Source organism: Sciurus carolinensis, chromosome 3 (genome assembly GCF_902686445.1).
Source record: "Sciurus carolinensis chromosome 3, mSciCar1.2, whole genome shotgun sequence".
In the NCBI taxonomy this organism is placed as follows: Eukaryota; Metazoa; Chordata; class Mammalia; order Rodentia; family Sciuridae; genus Sciurus; species Sciurus carolinensis.
In genome coordinates, this window is record NC_062215.1 from 173,728,824 (window position 1) to 173,752,774 (window position 23,951).

The 23,951-nt window shown below is 44.5% G+C and overlaps 1 protein-coding gene across 1 annotated transcript in view; it reads right to left on the reverse strand.

Annotated features, from left to right (window-relative positions):
• Positions 1 to 23,951, reverse strand: part of Dner (delta/notch like EGF repeat containing) — a 301,332-nt gene that overhangs the window by 43,059 nt on the left and 234,322 nt on the right. The window contains exon 8 of the mRNA XM_047547772.1: positions 22,745 to 22,969. Within this exon, the coding sequence (XP_047403728.1) occupies positions 22,745 to 22,969 (225 nt within the window). The remainder of the gene's footprint in view (positions 1 to 22,744; positions 22,970 to 23,951) is intronic.

The window sequence follows — 23,951 nt, forward strand, 5'->3', positions numbered from 1 at the left end:
AGCAGCAACAGTGGAGACACCTGCTGGGGGTCAGGTCCCTTATGTGTGTTCACTTGTTTAATTGTTAATCCTCATTTAAACCCAAAGGCATGGGCAAGGCCGGTCGGTCCCAGTTACAGAGGAGGAATTAATAAGAGTCAGAGAGGTAAAGAAATGGGCCAAGGCCACAGAGTCGACCTTGTGTGCTCCTCCTGCCTCCCCATGTTGTCCCCAAGACACATGGCTGGTGTCAGTTTGCTCTGGGGGGCTGCCATAACAAGGTGCCACTGACCAGTTCTGTTAAACAACAGAAAACTCTTTCCTCTCAGTTCTGGGGGCTGGAAGCCCAATACCAAGGTGTGCATGGGTCCCATGACCCTGAGACCCCTCCTTGGCAGAAGGCGGCCACCTTCTCACTGTGTCCTCACTTGCCTCTGCTCTGTATGTGAACTCCCCTGGAATAGCTCCTCTTCTCAGGCCCCATGCTGCTGTGTCAAGCCCTGGCTCCTGGCCTTGCTGAATATTAATGACCTCTTTAAAAACGCTACCTCCACAGGCACACAGGTGTTTAAGACTTCAGCACACAGATTTTGGAGGGACGTGATTCAGTCTGTGGCATCTCAAATCAGGGTTTTAACTATAGCCCTTCGGCAGTTCCCCCTTATCTGGAGTTTCACTTTCTGCAGTTTCAGTTATCTGCAGAATATTGTGGCCTGAAAATATGAAATGGAAAATTCCAGAAATAAACAATTCAGAAGTTATAAATTGCGCGTTCCTCTGAGTAGCATGATAAAATCTCACGCCATCTCTCTCCGTCCTGTCTGGGACATGAATCATCCGCTTTCCCGGCATCCACGTGGTACTCTAGGTGAGCTGGGGAGGAAGCAGCCAGCCAGCCCTCCAGACCTGTGGGCTCTGCCCCGTGGACTTAACCCACCAAGGTTCACAAATACTGGGAACAAAGCTGCCTTTGACCGACACGTACCGAGTTTCTTCTTGTCACTATTCCCTATACAATACAGCAAAGCAGCTATTTACATAGCATTTACATTCTGTTAGGGACTATAAATAATCTAGAGATGATTTAAAGTACACGGGAGGATGTGGGTAGATCATATGCAAATGCCACACCATTTTATAGAGGACATGAGCGTTGCAGATGGGGGCATCTAAGGGGGAGTGGCCCTGGAACCCACACTACCCAAACACCAGTGGATGACCACACAGAGTTGGCGCTACACGTGGTGTCAGGTATCCACTGGGGCCTTGGAATGTGTCCCATGGGTAGGGGCATCAGATGAGGGGATGCTGCATTGACGTGTTGGGCCCAGGCAGGAGCTGTCCCGAGCACCCTGGACGCTGCGCGCTAGATTTCAGTGGCACCACCCCACCCCGGTTGCCATGATCAAAACTGTCTCCAGATGTGGTCACATATCACTTGGAGGACAAAAATTTCTTTTGAGAGCCACTGTCCAAATCCTTTTTATGAGAGCAACTTGGGATTTGAGTGAAAGCAAGGCACGTGGGATCGGGCAGTGCTGCAGGGCATCTGCCCTGTGGTCTGCTGTAACACCAGCCCCTGGGGCGACTCCAGCCATGCTATGCCACAGACACCTGAGGCTGGGTTACACCCAAAAAATGAGAGAGACAGAGGAGTGGGGAGGGCGGCCCACCTGGCGGTATCTGAGGAGCCCTGTTGGCAAGTCACTAGGCTGGGGCTCCTCCAGGCGCCCATAAGTCTGGCTGGCAGAGCTGCCGTCTAGGAAGAGCGATCCGACTCTTTGGTGAGACAAGGCAGCCCATCACAGCTGGGTGGCGGGCGAGAGTCCTGTCTGAGGAGGCGCTGGTTCTAGTCTCCCCACAGACAAGAAAGTCCTTCCCCTGCCGGATCCTCATCCCCTTTCACAGGATCTCCAGACAATGCCACCTAATCCTCAGTGCAAGGCCAGCTCCAGCCCACACCAGCTACCCCTGGCCTGGCCTGCCACATTGTCACACTGACAAATCCAGAACTGTAAGACTCTGGCTGCAGCCAGATGGCTTTACCACTTTGGGCGACAACTTCTAACAACTCATCCTTTTGTATTTCCTCTGGCGGGCGATTTGTGCTTCCTGCCACCTCAGAAAAAGAAGCCCAGCAGGACCTCCAAGGAACAGCGACAACGTATCCAGGATGAGCAGGGTCACCCTCCTCCAGCTCGGACTGTGTTCAAGGCAGGAGAGAGAGGATTTGAAGTGCTGGGGGCGCTTGGGGTTTGTTTTTGCTTCTCAGTGGAGCTAAAGTAAGTGAGAAATGTGGGGACAGTGCTGGTAAGCGTGGGTTGTACCTCGAGACGCCTTCCTTCTTTCCAGTGTGAGTAGATAAAATGAGAAAGGCCGTGGCTCCGAGAGATCGAATCCTCCCCCTCGCCCCTAGGAGTTACAGAGGTGGGCACGAGGACATAATCCTATTCTACTAATACGACTGTGTGCTTCCAAATTCTGGTGAGACTCACTGCGGACACAGTCCTGCAGCACCGTGGGGTACCAGGCAGTACAGTCATTTCACCATGCAAAGCTTCACTGCAAGGGAAACTGTGTGTCTCTCTGTCTCTCTCACCTCTCTTCGCTGCTAGGAATCTATTTAAGAACAGAAAAAATAAACCCAGGGTGTCTCCCTTGCCCATGTTAATCCAATCAAGCACCCAGATGCTCTGCTCTGAACAGACCTGCCGATGTTGAATGCGTACAGCTTCCACTGAGCAGCCACACCCGTTACACACACAATAAAGCAGGAAAACGTGTGTGAATGTGAAGTGTTCTTAGTAAACCCAGAGTGCTAGTGGTGCATGAAGGACCCGGCTGTTGTGGTCGCTGCTTTCTTTTAGTCCCTAATTTCTTCTCGTGGCACCTGGGTCAGAAAAGAAAGCAAATTTCAAAAGACACATTTCAGTCAGCGTTTCCACTGTTGCAGTTCTTATAAACATGGAAGTGGAAGGACTGAAGACAGAGGCCATGTTAAAGTGTTAGATCGTGAAAAAACCCTGTTATTTATGATACTGAGCCATCTACAAATTCCACCTCCCTCCCTGGGCTTCCAAAAGGATGGTGGAGAGTCAGTTCTAAACACATCCTCACTGCACAAACTGTGGGTTTACCTTCTCTTCACTGCAAAGATCTGCTGCCTTTAACAGTCACTTGGTAAAGTCTGGTGGCTCTCTAGGTCTCCTGCTTGCCTCCTGGATCAGTCCATCCTTTGGACCAACAAAGAGCTTTCAAATGCCTACTATGTCCCAGGAGAGATGCTAGTCACTGAGGCCAGACAGGGAGTGGAAATAGATGTTTGCCACCACTGAGGCACCAAGACGAAGCCATCAACCAGGCACTCAAGGAGGCACAGGCCTGTAATCCCAGTGACTTGGCAGGCTGAGGCAGGAGGATCACAAGTTCAAGGTCAGCCTCAGCAACTTGGTGAGGCCTCGTCTCAAAATGAAAAATAAAAAGGACCGGGGTCTGTGTTCCATCCCCAGTACCAAAAAGAAAAGAAAGAAAGGAAAAGATATTAATCAAACACCCAAATCCATGTAAAATCAGCTAGGGGAGTAGGAGTCCTAAGTGGCTGGGAGAAGGGATAGGGAGAGTGGACTGTGCCCCAGGGAGGCAGCCCTGAGGAAGGGGCAGCAAGCTGAGAGCAGGGTGCACAGAGGAGGCAGGAGAAAACTCAAGGCAGGAGAAGCAGCTTCTGCACAAGTTCCCACAGGGAGGGGACCTGGGCTCCAGTCTCCCCTGGAGATGGGCGGAGGCCTCCAGAGAGCAAAGAGCAGAGAGTGACAAGACAAGAGGCAGAGGACAGGCGGGGGCTGGGCCTGGTGAAACCACTAAGGGAAGGGAGCAAATTCTGACTTGCGCTCCAGAGTGATTAAATGCACAGAAGGAGGGGCCTGGGGTGGGGGAAGGGAGGAACAGGGTGGAGGAGACCTGGACCTCAAGTTCACAGAAGGGAGTCTGTGTCTCCCAGAACAGAAGCAATCAGAAGAAAGCCCTGATTCGCTTTAACAAGTAGCTGCTGAATTCTGACCACGCTGCCCAGCATGGAACTCGGAGGAGGTTGACTGTGCTGGGTTGGAGAAGAAAGAGAACGTGTGAGGAGACAGGAGAAGCCCTGGTGGGAGGGAGCGCAGAACAGAAGGAAGAGGACAGACAGAAAGGGGCATGGGAGGGGAAGAGGAGAGAGAAGGAGGGAGGCTGAGACCCAGAGGAGAGAGAGAGAAATTTTTTAAAAAGACACAAAGAAAAGCACCCCCACCCCCCATCCCCACAACAAAAATGAAGAAAGAGGAATTGGTCCAGAACATGGTGGGACTACGTCAGGCAGGGAGCAGAGTCCCTCCAGGAGTGTCAGTGTCCCCTAAGGAGCCATATCACCACGTGGTGAGATGACCTTCAGCTCTGTCCTTGGAGGACATCAAAATGGCAGGGTTGCTCTCAAGTTTGAGAGGTGATGGAACACTGTAGAATTTTGCTGTCCAAGTCTGCTTGTATTAAAAGAAAGTGACTTGACACCATTTGCCCTTCTTAAGTGTTTTTTGTAACCCAGAACTGAGGGCATTTATGGGTTCTGGGTCACCCAGGTATGTAGCTTTGGCTCAGTGCCCCAGAGTGACATCTTCTATCAAGTTCGCTCATGGGCACCTGAGGGAGCAAAGTGCTCTTACAAAAGGAGGCTCCTGTCCTGCCCTCGGGAGGACATGCAGGTGGCATTGCCATAGGAAGGTCACCAGAGGAAAGCACCCAGAACCACGTCTGGCCCATAATAAACACATGATAAGCACGCTGTGGGGTCACATGGCCTGTGGTTCCTAAACAGGCAATCTGGGTGCCACTCTCCGAAGTAAGTGCCCACCACATGTGACAAAGGCATTGAGCCGGATGCTGACACGCCATCCCCGAGTCACGGTGTCTCCTGGGCAGCAGAGAGCACACAAAAGGCTCTGGCTCCTCACTGCCACTGTGCCTGGCTGACTAGCCCAGATTTCACTGATCCGTAGCTGAAAGACCTGGATTTTTCTAATACAAACCATTCTGGTTGTCTTTGACTTTTTAAAAACCTACCCATTTCCCTTCCCACCACTGAGACAAACCTCAGGGCTGGATCCAGTTTCCTGCGTAGCAGTAAAATTTTAACTCACGGCTCAATATTTTCTCCCCAACAACAATCCATTCTCCTCTCATTTTCTGAGCACACAGATTGGTGAACATAGAAGACACTTGATCAAATTGAATCAATTGAATTTGCAAAGAAAATGAAATCATAGGGCAGAATAACCTCTGAATTCATAAATTAAAAAGATTTCTGTTGTGTACAAATAGACATAAAAATGCCTGGGAAAATATTTTCCAAAATTGACAGTGGTTTGATTAAGGAATTATGTTATAGATTTAAATATACATATTCATATTTATGATTTCTCCAATGGGAATACACCATTTGCATGATACAAAGGGATAATATCATCCATGCTTTATGGATATTTTGATTGTAGTATCGCAACTCCAAATAGTGTCGCTCATAATGAGGAAAATGATAACAATGTTCTATGTCTAATACCTGACTGGAGAGTAAAAGAACAGGTAATATCAGAAAAAAGCTTGACTTTATTATGGAATTTCTTTAGGGAATGAGGATAAAGGTAATTCCCTAAAGGGAAAAGATCATTCTTATTAAAGAAGACATCTTAAACACAAGGAACAGTCATCATAATAAGATAGACTTCTAATAAAGACAATGTGTTTTAAAAGAAGACTTGCACCTTTTAATGTGTAGAAAAGAAAGATGTTAAAAATCCAGAAGTTTCTCTAAATTTACCAAGAGTACAAATCATAATTAATTCATTTGAAAGAAAAATTTCTTAAAGGCATGGTAGAAAAGCAAACCACCATTATTCTGCTCTCCACACTTACAAATAGCATCCTCCTTCAAAAGATAATTAAAATCTAATGAAAGAATATATTGTAGATGATGCCGGTAAAGTGCACTCCACAGTGACCCTGCCTTAACAGAAGCACCTGTGTGTCTCCATCAGGCTCCTGACCCTAAACTTGACCATCATCTTGGGAATTTTCTAACTATGCTGATCTAAACATTTCTGATGATCTTCTAAATGCCTTTAGAACTAGGTTAAAAACAAATCACTTGGGGAAAAACACCAATCTCCTTCTCATTCTTTAGCCTTCTAAGGTCTTATTTTTCCATGTTGCTTTTGGCCACTAGAGGGTAGATTCTACCTACAATCTATGCCAGCTAAACAGAGGGGGGAAATGTTTCTCAAGAATTTAACATCATTACCCTATCCTTTGTACATGTATGATTACACAAATGGTGTGAATCTACATGGTGCACAATCATAGAAATGAAATAATGGACCCCATTTGTGTACAATGAATCAAAATGCAGTCTGTAAAAAATAAATAAATAAAAAGAATTTAACTACAGAGGTACAATATAAAAATGTCTCCTGTAAAACAAGGAGATGCAAAGGTCAATCCACCAAATTTTATCTAAAGAAGAAACACTATTCCCTTTAGGAACAAAACTTAACATTCAAACACTCCTTTGCAGTCTACAAACAGATTCACCAACATGTCCTCTAAATCTGTGGTGTTGACAGTTGAAGTTATTCATCATAAAGTGGCCTATTTTTCCCGTGGACTCTATAAAATGATCTTTAAATGCAAATGCTTATGACTCCATGATTAAAGAGCCAAGATTAAAGCACAAACATGAGGCCAGATGCTCGATTTGAAATGCTGCACTAAGGCGTGGTTCAAGTTGAGTTTAGGAGGATGACAAGAGATTTAGAAAGAAAAGGCAGCCTTCACCCCTCACAGGCCAGAGGTTCCTCACTGGGGAGGCAGCGGGGGCATGCAGGACCCAGCAGGCAACCCAATGTGGGGTGGGGGCTCAAATAAAAGATTAAGGTTCTAGTAAGCACCTTGGAGAGGAAATGAAACCTAGATGACTGTTTTCATGCAAATATGCATGTTAGCAAAGAGAAATATAAGGATTAAAATACAGGAAAGTTTTTGAAATGTTTAATTCCTTTTAATGTGTCTCACAACTGGTTAAATTTCATTTTCATCTGCCATTTATTCAGTTATTAATAGGCAGGTTGAAGAGCCCTACTTCTAAGATCCGAAGTCTGAAATGATCCAATATCTGAAACATTTTGAGAATCAACATGGTAAACCCATGGAAGAGTTCACACGTGACCTCATGTGAAGGGTTGCAGAGGAAGCACACTAAATTATCAAAAACATGGTATAAAATTATCTTCAGTATGTGTAGAAGGTATATATGAAACATAAGTGAATTCATGTTTAGACTTGGGTCCCATTTCTAAGATATCTCCTCATGATTCTGCAAATATTCCCAATATCCCAGAAATCCAAAATGCTTTGTCCCAAGCATTTAGGATAAGGGATGCTAACCTGTAACTCTCTTACATGTCTGCATTCGTTGAACTGTACCGGGGGTTCTCCCAGCATGGTCCTCAGACCAGCATGCGTCCACTTTACCTGGGAACTTGAGAACGTACATTCTCAGGCCTCACTTGAGACCTACTGAGTCAGAAACTCTGCAGGTGGAGCCCAGGAATCATATATACCTAACAGGATGAGGAGGAACAAGTCCAAATTCAGATTAGCGGGCATCCAATTTCCTTCACCAATGGGAACATTTTTTTGCCAAAAGGAATATCATCAGAAAGTGACAATTAGGGGTGATCATTTTTATAAAACAAGAAGGGAAACGTGATCTGTCAAAGCTGTACTGTCAGACCCCATAAATACACAGCTTCTACAGGAGAAAAAAGTTTGTGATAGAGAGTTTTTGTGTGATAGAAAACAAAGCGTTGTGACTATGAAAATCTCAAAATGTAAAGAAACTGGAGTCACAGCTGAATGATTTGAGTATTCCTGAATTCCATTCTAATTGCCTATATTCAATTAAAGTTGCAAAAGGAAGCATCTGTTCATTTAAGAAATTATAAAGCAGTGGAAAACCAAACTACATCTTTACCTGGTAACTTAAGATATTAGGAGAATATGAGCATTGATAATCTAAGTAGAAAATGAAACTTCTTTGAAATAAAGCTAGGGACCAAGTGCAATCTACACAGAACAAGAAAGTAAGAAAAAGAATTTGTCTCCCAGGCATCCCTTCTCCTTCCCTTATGAGTAGGCAAGCTCGATGGAACCTCTTCTTTTCAAGCAGGCAGACTACACAATGGTCTTGTTTTCGATTCCCTTTCTCCTCAATTTTTTTCTTACATAGAGAATATCACACACACACACACACACACACACACACACAGTATTTCTATATATCACACAGACACAGTATTTCTATATATCACACACACAAAGTACTCTTTCTCTATGTAAGAAAAAAATACATATGACACACACATACATATATTACATTCTTCATATATTTTGGTTTAAAGTTGTAGTAGGTTGCACAAGAAAAAAAAAATTCTTTGTAGCTTCTGCCATCAAGAAATACAGTCTATTGTGGGGCACAGCAGTACACACATGTCATCCCAACTACTCAGGAGCCTGAAGCAGGAGGATCAAAAATCCAAGGCCAGCCTGGGCAACCTAGTGAGACCCTATCGCAGAATACAATTTTAAAAGGGCTGGGGTGTGGATCAATGGGAGACTACTCCTGGGTTCAATCCCCAGTGCCAAAGGAAGGAAGGAAGAGAGGGGGAAAGGGGAGGGAGAAATAGAGTCTCTGTGACTTAGGCCCTGGGACTTAGGTCAAAGGAACATTAGCAAACATCAGAAGCTAAGCCTTGAAGAACAGGTTGCAGGTCCTCTGTTTCTCCTGTGGGAACCCAGCTGTGAAGTAAAGAAGCTGAGACTGGTCTGCCGGGAGGTGAGAGACATGTGGCCCTGTTGGCCCATCACTCCAAGTAACCACCAGCACCATGATACTAACACCTAATATCATATGGTACAGGGAAGAGACATCCTCACCAAGCCTTGCACAAACTGTCAGCCAATAGAAAAATAGACAATAAGTGATTGTCTTAAGCCACCAACTTTTGCAGTCTTTTGTTATGTAGCATTAACTAACTGATACAAAGGTTTTATTACGAAGGACGATGCCTGGCTTAACATAATAAAACCACATAAGTCAACTTTTAGGTATCAGAGAACTGGCAGGAAAGGTATTTTAGGGAGTATTTGATAAAGGAGAGTTTTCCCAAAATCGTGGCACCAGGCATCACATAATTTTTGGTCCAAATCTTCTTTCAGATGGGTTTACCCAACCTAAAGCAATAGTTGACTAATGAGTAAGTCCTGGGACCTTCACTTTATAATAGCTTTTGATCCCTGCCTAAAAAACATCAGGTAGAGGAAGCTGAAACACAATCCTGATAATCATCAACATGTTGCCAAGACTTCAGTCCAAGTTGGGCATGGTGGCATATGCTTGTTATCCTAGCAACTTGGAAGACTGGGGCAGGAGGATCACAAGTTCAAAACCAGCCTTAGCAACTTAGTGAGACCCTTGGTAATCTAAGGAGACTCTGTCTCAAAAATAATAATAATAAAAAACTGAGAACGAAGCTCAGTGGTAAAGCGCCCCTGGGTTCAATCTCTAGGACCAAGTACCACAAAAACAAACAATAAACAAACAAAAGAAAATAAAATACTTCAGTCCAACCAGCTAAGGATCTTTGGAGGCAACCCCTAAAAAGTCAAATGGGCTTCTAAATAGAGAATTGTGGCATTGTGTGAGGGAAGCACTTGAGTGAGATGAAGAAAACATGCCGTTCAGTAAAATCAATATCTGATCTGCACTGACAAATGTTAGGATTGACACAAAAAGAAGTCCCGTTTCAGTCTGCTTCCAGCAAACCTGAGAACTCTGGATCTTCATGAAAACTGAAGCAAGTACATAAAAGCACTCAGTGAATACAACAACTTTTAAAGTGTGCTTTCAAACAGCAAATCAATGGGCGTGACCAATGGAAAAATTGTGAAACACTGTCCCCAGGTTTTTATACAAATCCAAATCTCTGAAGAATTTAAAAGCATATTAAAGGCAAGAAGCCCAGAAAAAAAAAAAATAGGACTTGCAGACAAACCTTACTGGTTGTCTAATTGGAGTTAGGGTGCAGTCTACTGTCAGTCACGATATATCTCAGACATCACCTAAGAGGGCACACTGTTACAGGTTTCCAGTCCCCAAGGTCTGAGGCCCAGTGGATTCTGACACTGAGCCAGCCTCCTGGGAAGGAATGCATGACATCAGACCACCTGAAGGCAGAGAACTAAAAATAACAAAAATGAGGAGGAAAGAACATTTTGGACTATGATATTTCCAGGGCCAGGTGAAAAGAAACAAGAGCAAAGGAGTCCCTGGGATACAGCCATCAGGGCAAGAGGCTTTGAGGGATTCTGGGGCAAGAAAAATTGCTAGCAGGTACTTGGGATCCCAGAAGAAAGAAGTGCCAACCGAGAGAAACTACCCAACCTGAAGGGCAATTCACCTTCATGTGGCTGGGTCTGCCTTTCTCCTCTGAGTCACAGGAAGAGTACTTTCTTAAGTGTGTCCAGGTCGAATGCAATCATAAGCTTCTGGAGCAGGTAGCCCTTGGCAACAATTTCAAAGCAGCAGATTGCTGGATCTAAGGGTGAGGCAAAGACAGAAGGGGTATACCTACTCACAAGCTGTACCATTCCCTTCGGTGTTAGTGCTACGCTCCTCTGTGCCAGCAACTGAGAAGCTTCTACTGGTCACAAGTCACTCACTGCTATGGTTTTGATGTGGTGTCCCCAAAAGCTCACATGTGAGACAGTGCAAGAAGGTTCAGAGAAATGATGAGGATATGAGAGCCTTAACACAATCAGTGAATTAATCGCATGATGGGATTAATCGAGTGATAACTAAAGGCAGGTGGGGTGTGGCTGGAGGAGGTAGGGCATTGGGGGTATGACTTTGGGGTATATATTTGTATCTGGCAAGTGGAGCTCTTTCTGTCCCTCTGCTTTCTGATCATCATATGAGCTGCTTCCCTCTGCCACATTTTTCCACCATGCTGTTCTGCCTTACCTGGAGACCTGAGGAATAAAGCCAGCTGTCAATGGACTGAGACCTCTGAAACCATGAACCCTCAAATAAACCTTTCCTCCTCTACAGTTGTTCTGGTCAGACCTTTTAGTCACAGTGTCAAAACAGCTGATTAAAACAGAAATTGGTACTGAGAAGTGGGGTTGTTGCTGTGACTAACCTGACCATGTGGTTCAGAAGCTTTTGGAGCTTTTTGGAATTGGTGGGAGGAATTTTGAGATGCTCAACAGTGCATGCTGGAAATGCTTTAGGTTGTTGCAAGTAGAGCTTAATGGCCAATTCTGGTGGGAGTTCAGAAGACTGGAATGTCAATAGGACTGTGGACAGTGAAGACAGGGCTCAAGAGGGTTTAGAGGAAAAGGAGGACACTAGTGGCAATTAGGCTAGAGGCCACTCCTGTTGTGTTCTGGCTAAGAAGTTGTCTGTATTTTGCCCATGTCCTGAGATTTTCTGTGAGACTGATTTTAAAAGTGATGGACTTCTTAATCTGGCAGAAGTTTCTAGGCAGCATAGCATTCAGGCAGTGGCATGAGTATTGCTAGTGGCTGTTAGTCACATTTATTGTGATATTCAGGAGCAGAAAACAGCAGAAATATTTGAAAAACTTGGACTTGAAAGGAAGGAGTTAAACTGGGGCTAAGGAAATTGCAGTTGTTAAAGACTTTACCACCACGGAAGAAATGCTAAAGATTTTGCCCAGAAACAATAAGAAAAATGGCACCCATCTCAGACTCAAAGAAATAAAAGTAAAAAATCTCTTAAGAAGAGACCAGCAGGGCACCCTTCTTGCATAAGAGGGCCTAGGAAGTGTTTTGAACATGCTCAGCCACCCCAGGCACTCAGAGATTGTTGCAGCAAGGTCCCCCGAGGTTTGGCTACTGCTCCATATGGCAGCAGACCTTGGCATCACCCATGTGGTGCTGGTTCTGAAGGAATGCAGGATGCTGGAGTTAGGGGGCCATGGAGGCTTCCACCAAGATATCAAAGGAAGGCCTGGGAGGGCAGGCAAAGTGCAGAAGGGCCATTGTCCCTGAGGGCATGCCCTGAGAAGTCAAAGTGTGCAGATGTGAGGAGGATGCCAAAGCTGCAGTGGAGACCCCCGAAATTAAGAAATGCCAATAACATGGGACATCGGCCTAGGAAAGCGGCAGGAATAGAGCAGAGACAAGCCAACAGAAAGGTCACTTGGGCTGCAACCAACAAGGCCACAGAGGAGGATCTACACAAGCCCCTTGGAGAGAACATCACTAGGCCTTGTGCCCCAAATGACAGACACAGAACTACAGAACTTGTTTGCCCAGCTGGATTTCAGTCTTGCTTTGTCCTATCCCTTCTTTCTATGCCCCTATTTTTCTGAATGGAAATGTTTACTCTGTACTACTATATAAAGAATACTTGTACATTCCTTTTAATTTTATAGGGGCTCCCAATGTGAGATTGCCTTGAGCCTCAGAGGCAACTTTGGCCTTGAACTCTGGGCAGTCTCAGAACTGTTGAGACTGTGGGGACTCTTGGAAATGGACTAACTGTATTTTGCATTGTCAGATGAGTGTGAGCTTTTGGGGGCCGGGGGTGGAATGTTATGGTTTAGGTGTGGTGTCCCCCAAAAGCTCATGTTAGGCAATGCAAGAAGATTCAGAGAAATTATTGGGTTATAACAGCCTTAACGCAATCAGTGAATTAATTACCTTGATGGGATTGAGTGGTAACTGAAGGGGTGGTGTGCACTGAAGGGGGTGGGGCATGGCTTTGGGGCACATATTTGTACTTGGCAAGTGGAGATTTCTCTCTCTCTCTGCCTTCTGATCATCATATGAGTTGCTTCTCTCTGCCACTCTCTTTCACCATGATGTTCAGCCTTACCTTGAACCCCAAGGAATGAATGGAGTCTGCTAAGACCTCTGAAACCATGAACCCCCAAGTAAACTTTTCCTCCCCTACAGTTGTTCTGGTTGGGTCCTTTTAGTCACAACAGTGAAGAAGCTGACTAAAATACTCAATGACAAGGCTGCCTCTCCAGCTGGTATCCCATGCTCAGGAGCACTACTGAGATAGGCAAGTCTGAAAGGTTGTTCTCATGACTGATCCAATCACAAGTGAGAGGCCAGGGTCACACCTAACTTGGGAGGCCACCATTAGGCTTTCAGAAGTCCAGGCTATGGGTCAAGAGCAGAGATTGAATGTCAGGCAAACCTAGGTTAAAACTGGTCCTCTGTCACTTCCGTCTCCTGCTGTTTGAGTTCTCAATGCTCTAGCTTCCCTATCCTTAAATGAAAGGACAGGGATACTATAACCTGGGAGTGACCAAGAGTGGCTTTTATTGCCTATGTGGGGGGAGATTGAACCCAGGTCCTCACACATGCTAGGCAAAAGCTCTACCACTGAGCTGCATCTCAAGCCCTAAGGAGCAAGTAAGAAAAAAGATGTGTCAGTGTTTGGCACAGAGCCTAGATGTGGTGAGTTCTCAGGGAGGGAGCTACTGCAGGCAAAGCCAGCCTGGAGAAGTTCACTCCCCAGGTCAACAGAGTGGAATCATTGTGGCTGATGAATCTCAATGTGTTAATTTGAACTGGCTATTAAGACAACTAGCACTTGGTAAATATGATTAAAATCTTCATTTTTCAGTCATTTATTACACTTGGAGAGTGATGGTCACAGTATGACCCCATTTCCTAGCTATAGTTCAAAGGCAACAGAGATTCTGGATCCTGACTGCCTGGGTGGAATCTGGCTCTAAGTCATGGGCAAAGAATGACAATGACCACACTTCCCACTTAGTGAGGACTCTGGTCTTCAAGAAACCAGTCTAGTTGAGGAGCCTTGCCTGGCACCTGTCCCTTAATTATTTATTACTAGAGTCACCAGGAACTGTGATCAAGGCAGCAAGCAATTCCCTCATCCTTTATGAAGCTACATGTGTGCCAACTTTTCAGGAATGCCCACGATGGCCATGAAAATGGATCCCACCTCTCACCCAGTGCTAACCTGGAAATTCATATGAAGATAATTAGAGCACAGATTTAGTAATTTCCTCAGTGGTCTTTCCCAGGAAAAGGAATATCTAGTATTTGCATTAGCCTTCCATCGGTTCATAGATTTCAAAGTAGATAACATCTGCTTTGATGTTCATGTTTATCCCCATTTTACAGGAGAGGAAAGTAGCCACCAGAGGCCAGCTGCACAGCTGTTCAGAGGTGAGCTGGAGCTCTGACTAGGCTCTTCTCACCTAAGAACCAGGTCCTGTCCATCACACCAGAGGAAGAGCAAGAAGGGTCTCACTTCTAAATTCCCAGATACTCAGACACTCCAACAGTCACAAAGCATTAGTGATTGGATAATAATAACTTCCAACCACAGAGGGAGAGAAGAGTTAATATCTTAGTTACAAAACAGTTTAGACAAGTCCCCATCTGACCACCAGGACCACAGGCTTGATGAGAATTTCCTGAAATTACATGTTGGCAGTGCCTCAAATAGAGCTGTCCTCGGACAAGCACTGGTTAGCAACATCACCTGTCATCAGCTGCCATTTCCAACTTCTGTGCCAGGTAAGATGATGTAAGATGATTTCTGCTGTCCTCACAGGCAATGTTAACTCCTATTTTTGGCAGGTAGATCTCACGTCTTTTCAATATGAGTTCAGCCAAGAGTGAGTTGTGAATGATTTGAACTTTGAGGGGCAGCTAGGGAGCAGTGAGGGCAGAATCCCTTATAAGTAAGGGCCAGTTCATTAACACTTTCATACATATGGATTAGCCATCCCACTGAGGTTAAAAAGCAGCCTTTGAGTAGATTGTTAACACAAGAAATCTCATAGAAATCCCATACGCTCTACCAAGTAGTCGCCCTTCACGCCTTACCAGTGTCCTTGTGTGAATCCCTCAGGTCGCTAGCCTAAGGAAGTCAAAGATCACAAATGCTAATGACTGTAATGGCAGTTTTGAAGCACCTGTGTGACAGGTACCTCAGTGTCAGACCATCTAGAGGAGCCTGACTCAGCGCTCACACGTGGGAAGTACCTTCCCGCCCTCTCCCCTGCCACACTGGTGCCCATGCCTGCCCTCCCCTCTCTCAGCGACCCTCCCACACCACCTCTTCTTCTGCTGCAAGAGTTCTTTAGCACTCCCCCCAATTTCCCCCTTTCTCTTATACTCTCACCTTCAGCTATCTTTTTTCCATATTTTATTGGTGCATTATAATTGTACATAATGGTGGAATTCGTTGTTAAGTATTTGTACACGTACACAATATAACAAAATGTCTTGGCCAGTATCATTCTCCAGCATTTCCCTTCTCCCTCTTCCTGGTCCTCTTTCTCTACTGTTCTCCCTTTGATTTTTCATGAGACTCCCCCTACCCCTTCCTTTCTTTTCCTTTTTTCTCTTTAGCTTCTACTTCGAAGAGAAAACATATGATCCTTGACTTTCTGAGTTTGGCTTATTTCAATTAATATGATGTTCTCAAGTTCCATCTATTTTTTGGTAAATGATATAATTTAATTCTTTATGGATGAATAAAATGCCATTGTGTATATATATATACACTAAATTTTCTTTATCCATTCATCCATTGATAAGCATGTAGGCTGTTTCCATAGTTTGGCTATTGTGAACTGTGCTGCTATAAACACGGGCATGCGTATATCACTATGGTATGCTGATTTTAATTTTTTAGGATACATACTGAGGAATGATATAGCTGGGTCATATGGTGGCTTCATTCCTAGACTTTTGAGGAATCTGCATACTGATTTCCATAGGTGATTGTCCCACCAACAGTGTAAAAGTGTTCCTTTTCCTCCACGTCCTCTTCAGTATTTATTATTGTTTGTATTCTTGATGGTTGTCATTCTGACTAGAGGGAAATGAAATCTTAGTGCTGTTTAATTCTTATTTCCCTGATTGCTAAAGATGTTGACTTTTGTTTTGTTTTGTTGTATATTTGTTAGTCATTTGTATTTCTTCTTTTGAGAAGTTTCTGTTTATTTGACCATTTATTAATTTGGGGATTTTTTTGATGTGAAGTTCTGTGAGTTTTTTTATATATTCTGGATATTAATCCTCTGTTAGAAGAGTAGGTAGCAAAATCTTTCTCCCATTGTGTAGGTTCTCTCTTCACAGTCTTGTTTCCTTTGCCTCTGTGGAAGCTCTTCAGTTTGATACAATCCCATTTGTTAATTTTTGTCATTAGTCCCTGAGTTTTAGGGAATCTTATTGAGAAAGTCATTATCTGTTCCTATATGCTGGAGTGTTGACCCTACCTTTTCTTCTAGAAATAGCATACTTCCTGGTCTAATTACTAGGTCTTTGATTCATTTTGAGCTGATTTTTGGGCAGGGTGAAACATAGGGATCTATTTTCATTCTTCTACATATGAATATTGAGTTTTCTCAGCACCATTTGTTAGAAAGGCTGCTTTTCCTCTAGTGTATGTTTTCAGCACCTTTGCCAAGGATCAGGTGACTACATCTGTGTGGGTTTTCTCACCTTCATGTCTCTTAACAACCGCCATGACTTTTTCCAGCACCTAGACCACAGGAGCCCATTCTGGTTTCCCTGGCCTCACCTCATCCCCAAGCCCTAGCCCCGACTATGTACTAGAGAGCACCCGCCTCGCCTGGCCTGCTGTACCCGACTCTAAGAGGATCCTTTTGCACATTTCCAGTTCTGAGTCATCCAAGATAAAGCCTCGGGGGTCCACTGACTCCTTTCTCACGAATGTTTCCTACTCACAACTAAACTCCTAGGATCCCTTCCGCAAATGAGTATCTGAACCATCCTTTCTGTTCCACTACGCAAGTTCAAGTCTTTACCCCCACTTGCCAGAAGTTCCTGTCTTCTATACGCTTCTTGACTGTGTAATAAGCCAAAAACCATAAGAATAATCTAAAACACATATCACTTCACACACACCCTCTGAAAAAAAATTCCTCCAAGTGTTCATTGTCCAAACTCCTTAGCAGCTACACTGCTCCTCAATTTGCCCTAATGAGCATTTCAGACTTACTACTCATAACAGCATTTAATGCATCTTATCCTTCAGCCAGCTGGATCTCAATTCATTAGAAACTTCCATCAAACTGAAGTCACTATGGAAATTCCATCAATTGCCAACCTCAGTAATTGGAGCACTTTAATCAATTAAGTTTTGTCCATGCCCTCCAATGAAAGGCTACCAGGGACATAGCTGGAGTTGATCAAGTTGAATGGCACAATGAGGAATCCCATGGAGTATCTCGGTAAGCGTTAGATAGGATTTATTACAGGATTTGAACTCCATTTGGGGGATTGATTTAGGGAGGATTCACACCAAAGTGGAAGCAGGAGCAGTTCTATGCTTCGATATCTCCATAAGTCTCAATCTATAGAGAAGGAAGGCTAGAGCGAGGCTAGCGCTGTAGTTGGTAAAGAAATAGCTGTCAATTCACTGGACACAGAAAAAGAAATGTCTGGAATTTATGGGTTACATGGTGATCTGGTGATCTTTTTTTTTTTTTGTCTTAGACAAAATTATGAAGTGGCCTTGTATTGTCCCACTTTGTCATGATCTCTGAGTGATTATGTCCAATGTTGGTGACCTATGAGGTTGTCTATGTCCTTTTGTTCCACAGGAGATGCCCTGAACCAGCTGTGGACATCAGGCCAGCCCCTACAACTTCACGGGAACCTGTAAGTGTCCACCGAGCTCCAGTGTTGGTGGCTGCTCTTCTCTTTCTCAGTTCTTAGAGTTATCATGATATCCACATAGAGATGTAAACTTTTCTTAGGTAGAGTACAGATTACCAAAAATAAGGCTAACTTCCCTTGAAATTGCTATAGCTAGGTAAATAGGACTTCCTATGGTGAAGGTAGGCATCATATAAAACAAGGAAGGGTATGGGGGAAAAGATGCTATGTTCTATACAATCCACAACTCTCAAAGGTGATATGCAGATCAGAAGCCCATAAAGCATGTTTAATACAGGGATTGTCTTCAGCCTCTTGAGCCAGATCAAGTTCCCTGGTGAATCACAGATGAAAGTTGTCCACAGGACTTATCAAAAAATCTAAAAGCATCTAGCCATTCATCATAAAGCTAAGTGTACTCAGATCTTTGTAGGTATACTAGTTTCTTTATTGCTACTCAATTGCTATTAAAATCCTGACCATTGAGTATTTAACTGTGTTTCCAGAAGATATTGTCAGAGTGCTGATGTTGGAAGAAACACCAGCTGTGTCCTATGGGCCACACAGACCAGAGGCGCTACCTATGGGTAAGGCAAATCTAACAAACAGAAAAAAACAGCATCTGAAATTCCTATACACACCCATTAAAAAAGTCACTTCATTTAGAAGAAACCTAAACATCCTTTATTTTACAGTGTATTATGTATCTGGATGATGTACCTTAATATCAGTCCTTTGATAGAGAAGAATTGGCAAGGATGGTGGTTAGTAACTCCCAGGTCTGGTCTGGGAGTCCAGCTTCAGTTGATTTGATGGGCTTCAAAGATATTATTTATGAAAATAAAATTTGGTATATTCATATGTTTTATCCCTTAAATACCTTTGAATACCTTAAATACCTTTTTATATCTTCAATACTTAAATACCTTAAATACTTTAAATAGTATGGTTAAGGCACAATCTGTAAGACTGAGGTGGATTAGTCAGGGGCCAGGTCCAGTGAGCTCAAGCAAACCAGTCCCTTCCTACAGAGTCTGCCTCCTGTACTGGCCATCTACAGTGCTCAGCCTCCCAGTGGTCATCTCCAGATGCCACCGTTGCATTGAGGCCACATGAAACTCCACGGTGCCCATGTGCAAGGACAATGGCGTGCCCCTGGAGAATTCTGCCACCTAATGTTGGCAGCAGCTCCAGCTCTCACTCTCTCCAGTCCTCAGATTTCGATCTGCAATTTTTTAGAGAATGGTCTATCACTCAATACTATCACTGGAAGATAGCATTCCGGTGCTTACTCAGAACTGACACGTGATTATTTAATATTAGTCCCCATCAGAAATCCCTGGTCTGATAAGCTAAAAATGAGGCTTGAAAATAAAGCACCTGGAGAATTTGATTTGCAGTCATCAACGTGGCATTTTTTTCAGATGGGAACTAATTGTCAACATGACGTGATTTCAATCTGCTGCCATTTATGAAATGGGGTCCGTTTGCTCTCGATTAAGATGATCAGGCTCCCTGCTCTGCCGCTCGATGCCCAATTTCACCCGTTCTCATGAGATTCTTCTATTATGCAAACTAGTGGTAAAGCAATTACATGCTCCAAAAGATTAAGATGAGAAATTTCACATTCACAGATTTGTCATGATCACCTTTAAAAATGTAAATTCTTGCCAGATGCTAAAATGCCTTTTTTTATGTCACACAAAGTCAACTAACAATCTGAGGAAGCATCCTCTCTGAAAGCAATTCTATCTCCCAAGTGTGATGAGTGAGCCCTGACAGGACCCCAGGGCTGCCTGACAGATGAAGATCTGGCGGAATGGATACCTGTCTCTCCAGGCTTTTCAGGGCTACTTAGGGATACTGCTAGGCCACAGGCGATTTCCAAGTTAAACGCTCCAAATGGACATGGATGACGCTTTAGCAGAGAACAGAGGGAAGGGAAAGGGAACTTAAATAGAAGCTATTTTACTACTCTGGCTTGAAGAATGCTGCTGGAATCTCAATGCATGGAAAGAAAGGAGAAGGAAAAGCTTTTTCTACTCCATGCCGGGAAAGGGGCTACGTGCCTCTCATTTAATGATCTCAAACCTCTTCTTTCCAACTGAGAAGGAAACAGGTCCAGAGACACGTGGCAAATTTGCTATGATCACATATGATATGACTATCAGTGAGCAGGGATCACACAGGCACAATCTTTCCTCCACTCTCAGTTCCCTCTCCCAGGGTGGAAAGAGAAACACTCAGCAACGCTGTGTTTGTTTGTTTGTTTGTTTGTTTGTTTTTATTAGGGCCAGGGGAACCCCTCGCCCAGACTGAAAAACTCCTACTTGGTATTATTGAGGAACACCATTTATCTTAAACAACTACACTCAATTTAAAGTTTTAAAAATAAAGTAACAAGAAATCTAAGGGAAATTTGTAAATGGCTAAGGGAGGAAGTCACTGAAGTTGTTTCCTGGCCTTGTCATAGTTGATTCTTTCTTGTGGGGCGTCACAGAGGGAATCAGAACTCTCAGGAGACAGGTAATGAAGTATGGAGGAAGTTCCTGACAGAAAGATTTCACTTCCAGTTGCTGCTGCGGGGAGTCACCCCGCATGTTATGACATTGTGGGTACCATGCCTGGAGCAGCGGGCCATGAGTCACGCCGTGATTGAGGCTCGGTTCTCACCCAGCACAACTGCAGCCGGTTTAGTTTGCAAACACAGAACTGTCCTGGTGCACTGCTTCTCGCAGGGAAGGACACAGGCGTACACAGTCTCTGTCCTCAGTCAGAGTCCCACCGCACACGTGCCCTGATCCACAGGGATGAACGCTGGGCCCTCAGGCAGGTGAGCTCCCCTCCCCACCAAGGCGCTGACAGGAGAAGATGGCATGAACCCGGAAAGCACCCTCGTGTCATAAGTAGAACGCAAGAAACTTCTTCCCTCCAAGATTTATGAGAAACCCAAAAAGCTACTGGGCAGTGAACTTCCTGTGTCAACGTGGCTAGCTAGACTGTGGTACCCAGGCATCTGCTCTCATACTAGTCCAGATGTTGCTGTGAAGGCTTTTTAAGACAACACTAATATTTAAACCAGTAGACTTTGGTAGAACAACTGACGCTCCATATGCAGGTGGGCCCCATCCAGGCGCTTGAAGGCCTAAAGAACAAAGACAGATTTCTCAAGGAGGAAGGAAGACAGCCCCAACACACAACGCAGAAACCTTCCTGGGTTTCCAGACTGCCAGCTTCCCCTACGGATTCTGGACTTGCCAGTCCCCACAATTGCATGAGCCAGTTACTTAAAATAAATCTCTCTCTCTCTCCCCCTCCTGTTTCTCTGGAGAATCCTAACACTGTTACCAAGCAGATTAAACAGCCCCTCCTCTGTAATTCAGACCAGAGAGGAAAGAGGAACTTGGCAAAATGTCAATTGCTTAGCGAATCAGAGAATTAAGAATCTATGTGGAAAAAAAGCTTTGCAAACCCTTCAGATGCTCAGCTGCGTTTCCACCACCTCCTTTCATCGACTCGTGAGGGGAGCGTGCCCTCTGGAGGCGCTGGGCCGGCGCTGGGGCCATACGATGCGGAGCACCTGGGTGCAATCTGGGCTCGGCTCCCCGCTGGGCGTGTGGCCACAGGTGTGTGACTGGACCTCCAGAGACATTTCAAAACATGTGACTCTGAAAGGACCAGAGATGTGACTCACCCAGCTGAGAACCTAGAAAGAGGTCCCCTCAGGGGTGGCTTGGGACCATTTTTGTTGATCCAAAAGCTGTTCAAAGAAAGCACACTTGCCCCCACCCCTAAAGGAAGCGAGACACACACAGGGATAATTAATACAGTAATGTGTCCCTTAAAGATGGGGATACATGCTGAGGAGTGGCGATTCTGTCATTGTGTGGACGTCAGAGCAGTTCCTGGCACAAGCTACAGCAGCTCGGATGCAGGAGACTACGTAATCTGACCGGACACCATTGCATATGCCGTCTGTCATTTTCCATGTGTGGCCTAAAACTACACAAGCAACATCATGGGGGATGCTGGAACTCAGAAGAAAACTCAGCCCCAGGGGTTTCCAGGTGAGGCACCCTGGGTACATGGCAGAGATGAGTCAAGCAGAACCAGCCACGCGGCCTGGTCAGGGGCGTGCATGTGAAGACTTTTTGTCCAGGGAAGCATTCTAAAGCGCTAGCTCATACATGGACGGGAACGTGGGCAGAATGGAAATGAGAAAGCAGAGAGGGCCATCCACGAATTCTTTTCAGACCAAACCAGAAGGTTGGGCAGACACAAATTGCAACTAGTAATCAGTCTGATTTCTGGGTCTTGAAACTTCCATAATTAAAAATTGGGATTACAAATGAAAAAGGCAATTGTAAAACAAATGATGAAGCTTCTGAATGTTTACGCAGGAAGTCAGAAGGGTAACAGACTGTGCACAGAGGAAGAATTTTAATAGATGGCACATTTCTGAATGGATCACATTGTGCTTTTCATGCACACACTAAAATAGAAAAACCTATTCTGTTCATTTAAGCACACAACAGTAAAAGATATGCCAAACACCAAAAGCTCTGGAATGACCTATAGCTGATCATTAAAAATAATTGCCCTATTAGAAGATGAAACTTTTTAAACGTTCTCCATTGTGCTTTTGTGTATTTTCTAAGTTTTCTGCAATGAATGTGAATTGGTCATGTAAAGGGGAAGAGGTATTTTTAAAGCCCTGTAAGAGTGAAGTCCAGGGCTGGGGAGATAGCTCAGTCGGTAGAGTGCTTGCAAGGCAAGCACAAGGCCCTGGGTTCGATCCCCAGCACCGCAAAAAAAAAAAAAAAAAAAAAAAAAAAAGAGTGAAGTCCAAGGTGTGCTGTAGTTGAGTAGAATTCACTTCTCTTTACACCTGAGGGACGACATGTACTCAGATGCAAAAGAAAACCAGTCTCTTGAGATTGAGGAAAGAAGAGGTGTGCTGTCTACAGGTGGTACCAACCTGGGTCACAGAGACATTTGTAGCTGGTGCCCACGCTGCGGCACGTGCCATGGGCACATGGGCTGAGGGCACAGAAGTCAACGAGCTGGGCACAGGTGGGCCCCGTGAAGCCTGGGCTACAGCTGCAGGTGAAGTGCACCCCGTCTGCGTAGCAGGTGCCATTGTTCTGGCACGGTGACGAGGCGCAGGGGTCCACCTTTTCTTCGCAGGCAGATCCGAAGTATCCTGCAAGAAAACGCAGAGAGCCTTTAAAAATTAAAACGTGTTTGCACGTAACAACTAATAAATGGAGTCCTCAGATTTGACCTTTTCATCATTGTGAATGTATTAACTCATTGATCCTCTTGCTTTTCTTAGCTTTGGTAACTGTGTTAAACTACGAAGCTCCATGATTCTCTTTTTGTTGAAATATAAAGCATATGACTGCTTTGATGCACATACATATGTTTGCATGTGTATATTTATATGCATGCATGTATGTGTGCATGTATGTTCTAGAATAATGCTAAAATAAATTGATGGTGATTATCTAAAGGAAGATAGGACCTGGGTCAATGGAAGGCTTTACTGGCTTGTTTATATACGTTCTTCACTTTGCTTTGACAGATAAGACACGATCCTGAATTTAAAAAATTTAAACCATATAAAATAGCAAACCATAAAAAAAAAAATCTCCCATTCTTATCCCTTTGACCTTGGTTTGGTTTCTTCAATGCATACTTACAAGTTGGCTATTGAAAGGGATCCACAAAAATGGTACTGCATGTCCAAACGATGCAGTGCAATTCAGGGAATAAAAAGTAACCAGCTGAGCTAGGGATATAGCTCAATTGGTAGAGCGCTTGCCTTGCAAGCACAAGGCCCTGGGTTTAATCCCCAGCACCACAAAAAAAAAAAAAAAGAAAGAAAAAAAAGTAACCAGCACCCCACAGGCTACAACAGCAATGGACCTCAACGGCACTGAGACCGGGAAGGAGCCAGACACAAAGGTCACCAAGTGTATGACCCCCTTTATAAGTCATGTCCAGAAGGACCCTGGACATGCAGAAAGCAGACAGATGGCTGCTGTGGCTGGGGTGGGAAGAGGGACTGAGGGTGACAGGCAGGAGGGATTCATGGGAGTGAAGTGAACGTTCTAAATTGGACAAAGGCTGCACAGCACTGGATTATGCACTGCCAGAGAAGGAGGTTATGATTTGGAAACTGC